Below are 11,473 nucleotides of genomic sequence, written 5' to 3'. Positions count from 1 at the left end.
CCAATAAATTTTGAGCATATGTGCGAAAAATTCGTGGCATTTAGTATTTTGGTTTGTCCTCTATAGCCTCTAGAAAAGGTGGGTCGTAAACGACCCTATCGTCCCTAATGGGTTAAGCTGTAATTTAGTAATTTGTTCATCTTGTCAAGCCGTGAAGAAACAAGGGAATGAAATAAGTAATAACTTAATAACCCATATGATGATTAATTCTACAAGGACACAACACAGTACACTGACCACAATTATAATTATCAGTGACCTATAATTAGTGACCTATAATTAGTATAAACTAATTAGTACATATAAACGCAGCTGTAGCTCATACTTCATAGCATCTCTTTCTAGTCAGCTCTTCTGTACTGCCTCTCTCCTTTGCGAGATCGTAAGTTTTTTTTTGTTGGCAGGAAAGTACAAGACTAAGTACGGGTGCACACAGTGCCCGAACCACATCGAGGGATGTTATACAAACATCAACAGCACAACGTACAACACGACCATTGCAAGTAAGCTATAACTTATAAACTACACTGACTTATAATGTCTTGTAATTCTAGGATGAATGTATGGGACTATTACTAGGGACTACTACTACTAGTGCGAGCCTGCCAGGATGAGATGATCGAAGGCGAGTGTCTGTAAGGTCATTGTTAAATCACTTTAGTGCAGAGAATAGCCGCCTCTGCTTTAGTGCAGAGAATAACCGCCTCTGCTTTAGGGTCTGCCCACACTATGCCTCTATTCCCCGAATGTCTGCCAACACTACGCCATGTTTTGACGGGCCACATGGCGTGGGTAAAAAAAACGGATTCACACAACGAGGCGCGTAGTGTGGGCAGAGCTCCCGCCAGTTGGCGTGGAAGCTCTCGGGGAATAGAGGCATGGATTTTTAAAACCACGTGTGGGCAGACATTCGGGGAATAGAGGCGTAGTGTGGGCAGACCCTTAGTGTCAGTATGGTTGTGGTCAAAGAACCTCAACCTAATTACAGCTCACTTTAATGTCAGTAATGGTTAGAGGCCCTTATTTCAGGTCACTTTAGTGTCAGCATGGTTGTGGTCTGGGTTGTGGTCAGCGTCTTCGCTCTCATTCTAGCTGGACTTGTTCTGCTCTTCTGGTTCTACGAAAAGTATGTTTCATCTCCGTTTATACTTTTATACGTCTTATTATGTTGTTTTTTAAGAGAACTGGGTTTAAAATAGTTAAACTTATAAACACTAGAAATAATCCCCATATCCTTTTGTCTCTTGTTGTGAATCACCTAAAAAGCTTCAAAACTTTTGTTCCAAAATATAAACAGCTGTTTGACCAGGGCTGGAAGAAAACGGACAGCACCACTACAGAACAGAGAACTACCCCGCCCAGCAGTGAAATTCAGGGTGGAACCCGAGTACAATACTTTGTACACTACTGAGGGTACAGTTTAGCAGAGTAGAGTATAAAATAGTACAATACTTTGTACACTACTGAGGGTACAGTTTAGCAGAGTAGAGTATAAAATAGTACAACACTTTGTACACTACTGAGGGTACAGTTTAGCAGAGTAGAGTATAAAATAGTACAACACTTTGTACACTACTGAGGGTACAGTTTAGCAGAGTAGAGTATAAAATAGTACAACACTTTGTACACTACTGAGGGTACAGTTTAGCAGAGTAGAGTATAAAATAGTACAACACTTTGTACACTACTGAGGGTACAGTTTAGCAGAGTAGAGTATAAAATAGTACAACACTTTGTACACTACTGAGGGTATTAGTTTAGCAGAGTAGAGTATAAAATAGTACAACACTTTGTACACTACTGAGGGTACAGTTTAGCAGAGTAGAGTATAAAATAGTACAACACTTTGTACACTACTGAGGGTACAGTTTAGCAGAGTAGAGTATAAAATAGTACAACACTTTGTACACTACTGAGGGTACAGTTTAGCAGAGTAGAGTATAAAATAGTACAACACTTTGTACACTACTGAGGGTATTAGTTTAGCAGAGTAGAGTATAAAATAGTACAACACTTTGTACACTACTGAGGGTACAGTTTAGCAGAGTAGAGTATAAAATAGTACAACACTTTGTACACTACTGAGGGTACAGTTTAGCAGAGTAGAGTATAAAATAGTACAATACTTTGTACACTACTGAGGGTATTAGTTTAGCAGAGTAGAGTATAAAATAGTACAACACTTTGTACACTACTGAGGGTATTAGTTTAGCAGAGTAGAGTATAAAATAGTACAACACTTTGTACACTACTGAGGGTACAGTTTAGCAGAGTAGAGTATAAAATAGTACAATACTTTGTACACTACTGAGGGTACTAGTTTAGCAGAGTAGAGTATAAAATAGTACAACACTTTGTACACTACTGAGGGTACAGTTTAGCAGAGTAGAGTATAAAATAGTACAACACTTTGTACACTACTGAGGGTACAGTTTAGCAGAGTAGAGTATAAAATAGTACAACACTTTGTACACTACTGAGGGTACAGTTTAGCAGAGTAGAGTATAAAATAGTACAACACTTTGTACACTACTGAGGGTACAGTTTAGCAGAGTAGAGTATAAAATAGTACAACACTTTGTACACTACTGAGGGTACAGTTTAGCAGAGTAGAGTATAAAATAGTACAACACTTTGTACACTACTGAGGGTACAGTTTAGCAGAGTAGAGTATAAAATAGTACAATACTTTGTACACTACTGAGGGTATTAGTTTAGCAGAGTAGAGTATAAAATAGTACAACACTTTGTACACTACTGAGGGTACAGTTTAGCAGAGTAGAGTATAAAATAGTACAACACTTTGTACACTACTGAGGGTACAGTTTAGCAGAGTAGAGTATAAAATAGTACAACACTTTGTACACTACTGAGGGTACAGTTTAGCAGAGTAGAGTATAAAATAGTACAATACTTTGTACACTACTGAGGGTATTAGTTTAGCAGAGTAGAGTATAAAATAGTACAACACTTTGTACACTACTGAGGGTACAGTTTAGCAGAGTAGAGTATAAAATAGTACAACACTTTGTACACTACTGAGGGTACAGTTTAGCAGAGTAGAGTATAAAATAGTACAATACTTTGTACACTACTGAGGGTACAGTTTAGCAGAGTAGAGTATAAAATAGTACAACACTTTGTACACTACTGAGGGTACAGTTTAGCAGAGTAGAGTATAAAATAGTACAATACTTTGTACACTACTGAGGGTACAGTTTAGCAGAGTAGAGTATAAAATAGTACAACACTTTGTACACTACTGAGGGTACAGTTTAGCAGAGTAGAGTATAATAACACTATTACATAATAATAACTTTACCCGGTGGTTGATATTCTAGAAAAGTCGATACACAATTTAAGCAACTAAAATTTTCCACAATAGCTACTGATCACTTCTGTAATACTAAAAGTTTGATTGTTTCAGAGCTGTTCGGTTCGCAGGTGCAAGGCACTTCAAGACAAAAGTCCATCCCAAAGCGAGACACACGGATAAAGTTGGTGGAGCACAGTAACGAGATCCCTCTAGAGGAAGCGACAGTGCAGTACAAAAAGCAGGAATACGTAACCGGCTACATACTTCCCTGAGATTCAGCGTGATTCTAAATGTGTTGAACCGTTGGTGTTTGGACAATTATTGTTTGGAAGAACTATAGATATTTATGGGTAAAATGTTAATACATGGTTTAAATGTAACCTTAGTCCAGTTGTTTCCCAAAACCCAAACCGTATATTTATATTGTATAATATTGTATTTAGAGGAGAGGGGAGATAATAAGAGCGTTTAAAAAGTAGAAAAAGTTATTTCAAAATGCTTGGTGTAAAACTCAGTGATTAGTGAAACCCGACACCACAAATCTTTCTTTCAGTAAAAGCTGTAAGATGAAACTTCGCCCCGGAACTTTTTTTATCGGTTGTTTAGCTTTAGTTTAGATAGAAACTTTCTCTCTACAATATTTGTTTTTCTGTTACATTGTTTAAAAAATGAGTTTCCACTATTGATGAACTTTCCAAAATGAACCTCCAAACGCAAGTAATTAAGGTTTGACACTAAAATATAATTCTATTGACAAAAAACAGTTTTTTTGCGAAAACAGATTTAATCAAAACTCAAAACCTCAGTCCTCTAAAATAAAATAGACTCAATAATTGAGTAAATTAGCAGAGTTTATAAACCCCTCCCTCACAGACTCAAGTGTCGGGTACCACAATACAAACTGGACCACACCCCAGAAAGATGAGCAGGTCGAGGGTACAGGGTACGAGGGCTGCTTCAGAGCTGGCAACCAGGCGGTTATCAGAATCCCTCACCTCAACGGTTATTAATCTGGGGAATAACGCTGAGTCTGCTTATCACAGGATCCAGGCGAGAACTTAATCCTTATCTTACTCCTTACTCCTTATCTTACTCCTTACTCCTTATCTTACTCCTCCTTACTCCTTATCTTACTCCTTACTCCTTATCTTACTCCTTACTCCTTAATCCTTACTCCTTATCTTAATCCTTACTCCTTATCTTACTCCTTACTCCTTATCTTACTCCTTACTCCTTATGTTAAGGATCAAAACCTTAGCGGCTAACTTTTAGTCGGCATAGTCCGTAGTCGTGTCTTGATTTTAACTTTATGGCAACCATCCATGGTGATTGGTAGCCTCTAACAACACGTGACCATGGTGATTGGTAGCCTCTAACAACACGTGACCATGGTAATTGGTAGCCTCTAACAACACGTGACCATGGTAATTGGTAACCCCTAACTCCCTAACAACACGTGACCATGGTAATTGGTAGCCCCAACTCCCTAACAACACGTGACCATGGTAATTGGTAGCCCCAACTCCCTAACAACACGTGACCATGGTAATTGGTAGCCCCAACTCCCTAACAACACGTGACCATGGTAATTGGTAGCCCCTAACAACACGTTACCATGGTGATTGGTAGCCTCTAACAACACGTGACCATGATAATTTTCAGGATCACGTTCAGAGGACGGTGGTAGATCTGGGGAGCCTGAGTAACAAGCTGAACACAGTGGTTACCTCCAGCTCGGGTACTATCCAGGACCTGACCTACTCTGACGACATGTTAGCAGCGCTGGAGGACGCAGAACTCGCTCTAAACAGAACGCTCATTAAAGCCAAGTTAGCAGTGGAGCGGTTAGGACAGGTGCAGAGTGGTGTGGTGTGTAAAGCAGGGGGTCCTGGAGCAGACACAGTGAGGAGGGTGCAAAGAGCTTCAGAGTCGGAGTTGCAGGAGAGAGACCCCTTCAGAGGTACCACTGTCAGTGAATCCAGCAATAGATCTGTCAAAGAGGAAGGGGTTATAAGAAAAGTGGAAAAGGGGGCACATGAGACGTTTGAGTTAGAGTCGCGGGCTGGAGGCAATGAAACAAATTGAGCAGCTGTGTTCAGATTTGTAAGTTTAAACAAATGTTACAGATTATGGTACACAGCGCCAAAATTCCAAACACGAACTGAATGAAGAAAACCTCCCTCCAGACAAACTCATGAATGATATAAAATATTGGGACTAGCACCAGTTCTGAATTTTTAATAAATATTTGTAATATGAATTGGGCACAGCAAGCAGTATAAATGTCATTTCTGTGTCCCCTTTATTAAGAATTTTTACTTTTGTGCATTTACAGTGTTTAGCTACACTGATCATTAAGGTAGAATTAACTGATAAGATATTGTAGGTAACCTACCAGGACGCGCGCCGAGTTGGAATAAATATTTTACGAGTATCACCCGTTAAATAAGATAATAACCATTCTTTTGGGCCTCACCCTAGTCAAAATCCAATGTTCACAATTTAGGCGAATAAATTATTAGTTTAGGTAACCATGTTAGGTTCTTGAATCTTGATATATAGCGTCCAGTGACGTCACGTTACCATAGTCTCTACACTTAACCCATTAGGGACGATAGGGTCGTTTACGACCCACCTTTTCTAGAGGCTATAGAGGACAAACCAAAATACTAAACGCCACGAATCTTTCGCACATATGCTCACAATTTATTGGGCTACATTATTGACTTTCCAGTCGAGACCCAATTAATCACTAACAATTAAATAATTAGACTAATTAGTCGTAATAATTGGAAAATATTTCACTTAACTTCTTGCCTTGATTGGGACATTAAAACTTTATGTAGGCTTATTTTTTTGAGAACAAAATAGTTGCGGGCAACGATTTCCTTGGCACAAATGAAAAGCCCGTGATAATCAAATGTTCACAAACAGAGCTAGACGCTGTTTACTAACTGCGGTCGCATACGACCCACTCGTCCGGGTCGCAAACGACCCATCACGGTTTTTCGGCTATTACTTCTGAAACAAAGACGTTAGGATAAAATAAAAACTGTAGCATAAGTTAAAAACGTATGGTCAATACTGTGTGACTCTAACTTTTCAAAAATAGAGAATTTGGGTCATTAACGACCCACTCGGATCACTTGCTTATTACTACATTTGTCCATGTAACTTCTTGAATTCAGCCTAAAACATGACATCATAAGTGGAAACTCGCCTCTCAGCAAGTGATTATCATCATAAACTGCGAAAAATCGGTTAAATGGGTCATTAGCGACCCACTAGGACCACAAAATTGATTAATTAAATATAATGTTGTCAAACTTTTACAAATATTAGTATAAAAACATATTATATCTTGGTCATTACTCCTGTACGTTGATTTAACTTCTTAAATCGATCAACTGGGTCAATAACGACCCACTCGGAAGCTGAACCACTTCATTAATTATCATGCTGTTCCACCATCAAGAAAGACACTCGTAGGTCTTAATTCCACACAAACCACGGTGGCTGACAACTAGCCCTTCTGAGATCTAGGGCCAACTGAAGGGCAGTCATCACTCATCAAAGAGCTGTGAGAATAACACGACTGCATATGCCTGGAGTTTCGTCCTGACTATGGTGCGTGAAAATCTGTACCGAAAGGACCGTGGCCGTGTCGCAAAAGAAAAGGAGATCGGCCCTCGTTCCTAACTTGCTAGGTAATAGCCATGCTGTTGTTGTTGCTTATTAGATTCTGTTACCTTTTTCGTCAATTTCGAATCTTGGTAAACGACCTGCTACACCTCACCGCTTGAGACCCAGGGTCCCACGGTGATCAGATCATGTCACTCAAGAAAAATCCCCTGAACGAAGTTTACGAGATATCCTGTAACCTTGGGTAAATACTGAAAGAAGAGCGGTCAAATTGCATATTCTAATCCAACATGCCAACCTGTTTGACATTCCTAGAAAGTACGAGAATAACTAAACAACTGCTGCATTCAGATGGCTAAATCTACAGCTCTGTGAAGAAGGACAAGGAAAAAGCCCCCCCCCCCCCCCATCTGGCTGGCGGTGCTGCAACCTGCAATCTCTCAGACAACTACTTCGTTGTGGGTAACAACCCCGCAACAAAGAGGCAGCTTTCAAAACGAAACCAAGTATTACGTAATCGGCCGAGAGGGAGGGGGGTTTCCAAATGATTACGCTAGTGTAATTTTGACATAATAGCTATGTGGTGGGGTGTGGGGGGGCCGGGGCTAAAAATTGTCCAATAAGTGATTACGTAATATTATGTCAATGTGAACGGCCCCTAGGAAGTAAAGAAAGGAAGCTGCGAAATGAGTAGATGCAGCCATCTGAAATCTGAATCCAGCAGTTGTATAGTTCTTCTTGGACTTTTTAGGAATCGGGAAAAGATAGGCACGTTGTTTGTTGTCTGACAACATTACGGTCGTGTACTAACAGCTAATTAACTGGCCTACCTATCAATCCAATTCTGCCCATTATTCGTCAGTGATTGGGTGACGTGATCTGCAGATCACCGTGAGACTCCAAATCTCAGGAGGGCTAGTGGTCAACCACCCGTGGTTTGCGTGGAATTAAGACCTACGTCTTGATGGTGGAACAGCATGATACTGATAATTAATGACGTGGTTCAACTTCCGAGTGGGTCGTTATTGACCCAGTTGATCGATTTTAAAAGTTAAATCAACGTACAGGAGTAATGACCAAGATATAACATGTTTTTATACTAATATTTGTAATAGTTTGACAACATTATATTTAATTAATCAATTTTGTGGTCCTAGTGGGTCGCTAATGACCCATTTAACCGATTTTTCGCAGTTTATGATGATAATCACTTACTGAGAGGCGAGTTTCCACTTATGATGTCATGTTTTAGGCTGAATTCAAGAAGTTACATGGACAAATGTAGTAATAAGCAAGTGAGCCGAGTGGGTCGTTAATGACCCAAATTCTCTATTTTTGAAAATTTAGAGTCACACAGTATTGACCATATGTTTTTAACTTATGCTACAGTTTTTATTTTATCCTAACGTCTTTGTTTCAGAAGTAATGGCCGAAAAACTGTGATGGGTCGTTTGCGACCCGGACGAGTGGGTCGTATGCGACCATAGCTGTATCTTTTAAAGTAAACGAGATACAGATTAGCTTTTTTGGATATCCCATTTTTGCTGTAATGTGACCTAGTGTGTTAAACGGCATCAAAATCGGCAAACTTTAAAACTCGTCGTCCCTAATGGGTTAAGCACTTATCGCATTTGAGCTTACCGCAACAAACATACGTCAATAAAACATCCATTGTCGTTATACGTAGGACATCCTAGCTGGGACAAAAGAAAAGAAACTTGTTCATAGCGAGTGGCAGTAGAGTATAGACTGAACCTTTGTTCGCTTTATCGCTCAATGAAATTATCTGGTGGGAATAAAACGCTAGGAAAACTTAAGCTGTGAAAAAGCTTTCATCCATTGTAGCCTTCTCCAACCTCCGACGTTGCGGTACATTGTCTGTGTCTTTCTTTTGTCTCGCAGACAAAGTAGCGCAAGACAATGCGATGGTGACGTTCACTACCGGCTCCTTAACAGTACCCTTAAATAGCAAACACCTGACACAAATTCCCAACTTAAACCATGAAGTGTGTGTTTGTTTTCGTAACTCTGTTCGGAGTTTTACAGGCTGGTTCGAAAAACCATGCCGACAACATCAACGCGATGTTCAAGAGCACTTTCGCTAAGTATCATGGTAATGATGGATTACAGGTAATTGGGCATGATCTGACGGTCTGTGCTGCTTCAAATATCATACAAACATTGTTTACTAAAATGAGTACAGTTAAAACTTAGCAGTGATTTTGTTATTTAATTTGGTGTCCACCATTTACTGTAGTATCGGTTTCTGTACTTGTTTAATTGCAAAAGTATTTCAAAGGATTTATAAGCTATCATGTTTTGTTTCAGATGCTATTGAAACGATCAGACAGTGACGAAATGAGGGAGCGTCTTCTTAACTTCGAGAACGCCGTTACTGTGAGGGAAGACGTCAATGATGACCCAAGCACACAGTACACAGCAACACTGAACTTCATTTCAGTCATGACAAACCAAGAGAAGGCTAACCTCCTCAATTTGAACCCTGCTAACCTGACGGACGAGTTTACCAAGAGGTCCAGTAAGAAGAGACAGCTCGCGTGAAGCGCCAGGCCCCTGCGTCAGTGAACTGGCTAGCTCGGGGCGCGCAGGTGGGGGTTAAGAACCAGGGAGGTTGTGGGAGTTGCTGGGCGTTTGGTGCTGTCAGTGCTCTGGAGGGACGGTACTTCGCGCTGACCGGGGACCTGGTGGCCTTCAGTGAGCAGGAGTACCTGGACTGCACTATGGAACACTTTTACGAGAAGCACAGGTCCGACTGGGCTGAGAACCACAGCGGGTGCAGTGGTGCGTGGATGCACTGGGCTTATGACTACAGTATAGACACTAAGAGGATGGCGAGTATGACTGACTTCCCCTACGTAGCAGCGGACAGGGCCTGTAACATGGCTTCAGAGGCTAACGCTATGGTTAAAGCTGACGTTACAGGCATCACCTGGTATAAGGGATCTGATACCTTGCTGGCTGAAGGAGTTGCTGAAGGAGTAGTGACTGTTTCGCTCCAGGTGGTGGATACTTTCTCACAATACCGAGAAGGTTGGTTACTTAAAACATATGTTCGCAACTGTGGAATGTGAAGTGTTCTGCTAGTATTTAAAAGTACGCCCACTCATATTGTTAATAACTAACCAAATTATTGCAGGTATTTACTCGTGTGAAGGTACATGTGACTGTTCCGGACAACTGAACCACGCTGTCACCATGGTCGGGTACACTAGTGAATATTGGAACGTAAGGAACAGCTGGGGCGTTAACTGGGGTGATGGAGGCTACATCAAGATGACCAGGGCCCAGAACAACATTTGTGGTGTCAACGCATATGCTCAAGCACCAGCGCTTACCTGCAAACCTGGTCAAACTTGTGACGGTTGGGAAAACGGCGATGAGGAAGAAGAAGAGGAAGAAGAGCAGGAGGAGGAAGAGGAAGAAGGGTTTGATATCGGAAGTGATGTCATTTGCGGAGAGATCCAACACTTTGGGGGATTGTGTGTAGATATGGACGAAACTTCGGAAATGAACACGGTTCTAACCAGTGCTGGGTGCAGCCGAGAGTTCTGCTACACAACCAAGGGATACGTCAAGGATAAAGCCACTGGAAAATGTCTTACTGTCTCTGACCCGAGCATGTATGATGATAAGGTCAAGTTCGGATCTTGCAAGGGCGCTTACACCTGGGACACGACGGAGAAAGGATTCAAGATCAAGGCTGGGGAGGGATTCTGCTGGCACCCACACGGTGGACTGGAGAGCCCTGCTGAGGATACTAACATAGTGATCTGGTCAGGGTGTGAGGAGGACCGCCTTACATTCCAAATAAAGGATACTCTCTGTTGGGAGGAATACGCCGGACAGAAGCTGGGCAAGAAGATGAAGACCGCTGATGGCAAGAAGCTGAAGTCAAAGAAGCTTGACAAAGCTAAAAACGAGTGTATGGAAACAAAGGGCTGCAAAGGAATCTACAACAATGGAAAAGTCTTCCTTCTGAGCTCAGGCAAGAAACTGAAGCCCTCCAAGACAACCCATAGTGCTTTCCAGGTTGTGCCTTGCAAGGAGTCATGTGATTCAGGCACAATGAAGTGTGAGGACGGAGAGTGCAGAGAGAAGTGTGGCGAGGAAGAGGAAGAGGAGGAGGAAAAGGAAGAGGAGGAGGAAGAGGCTGAAGGGGATTGCCCTGGAGGAACCATCAGATGTAGTGATGGTGTGTGCAGACATGAGCACATGTGCCACTAGAATTACTGGATATAGCTGGACAAGGTTTATTACTTTATTGGACAATTTAACCAAATTTACGTTGTTAGTATGCAATTTCTTTTCGTCTTCATGATTCGTTATTCCAAAATTCTATCATTATTCGATTATTTGAGTGTCTAATTTGTTATCAATATCCAATTGTTAATCCTTTAAAAAAAGAGAAAATATGTGTTTGAACAACTAATGAAAACTATAACATATTCATACTGATTACCAAGAACTATCTTAAGTTTCCCTAAAGCAGTGTTC

At 41.1% G+C, this 11,473-nt stretch overlaps 2 protein-coding genes across 2 annotated transcripts; both read left to right on the top strand.

Annotated features, from left to right (window-relative positions):
* The first annotated feature begins 425 nt into the window (after positions 1-425).
* Positions 426-4,343, top strand: LOC134811824 (uncharacterized). Its single transcript, XM_063818917.1, has 5 exons — positions 426-503; positions 1,030-1,126; positions 1,310-1,413; positions 3,428-4,042; positions 4,190-4,343. Exons 2-4 carry the CDS (start codon positions 1,047-1,049, stop codon positions 3,586-3,588), a joined length of 345 nt encoding a protein of 114 aa, XP_063674987.1. The 5' UTR covers positions 426-503; positions 1,030-1,046; the 3' UTR covers positions 3,589-4,042; positions 4,190-4,343.
* A 4,254-nt stretch (positions 4,344-8,597) lies between these two features.
* Positions 8,598-11,462, top strand: LOC134826572 (uncharacterized). The gene is made up of 3 exons (XM_063838991.1): positions 8,598-9,088; positions 9,287-10,009; positions 10,116-11,462. The coding sequence occupies exons 2-3, from the start codon at positions 9,700-9,702 to the stop codon at positions 11,201-11,203; spliced, it is 1,398 nt and encodes a 465-aa protein (XP_063695061.1). The 5' UTR covers positions 8,598-9,088; positions 9,287-9,699; the 3' UTR covers positions 11,204-11,462.
* Positions 11,463-11,473: the final 11 nt, after the last annotated feature.

This window comes from Bolinopsis microptera, chromosome 2 (assembly GCF_026151205.1).
Source record: "Bolinopsis microptera isolate Bmic1 chromosome 2, MBARI_Bmic_1.0, whole genome shotgun sequence".
Lineage (NCBI taxonomy): Eukaryota > Metazoa > Ctenophora > Tentaculata > Lobata > Bolinopsidae > Bolinopsis > Bolinopsis microptera.
This window is presented reverse-complemented; position numbering and strand designations above follow the sequence as displayed.

Excerpts from the sequence above, each read along its gene's own strand:
- LOC134811824 (XM_063818917.1), top strand. The coding sequence starts at position 1,047 with ATGGTTGTGGTCTGGGTTGTGGTCAGCGTCTTCGCTCTCATTCTAGCT. Across the intron at positions 1,127-1,309 it reads CTCTTCTGGTTCTACGAAAA|GGCTGGAAGAAAACGGACAG; the intron begins GTATGTTTCATC and ends CTGTTTGACCAG. Across the intron at positions 1,414-3,427 it reads TACTTTGTACACTACTGAGG|AGCTGTTCGGTTCGCAGGTG; the intron begins GTACAGTTTAGC and ends TGATTGTTTCAG.
- LOC134826572 (XM_063838991.1), top strand. The coding sequence starts at position 9,700 with ATGGAACACTTTTACGAGAAGCACAGGTCCGACTGGGCTGAGAACCAC. Across the intron at positions 10,010-10,115 it reads TTTCTCACAATACCGAGAAG|GTATTTACTCGTGTGAAGGT; the intron begins GTTGGTTACTTA and ends AAATTATTGCAG.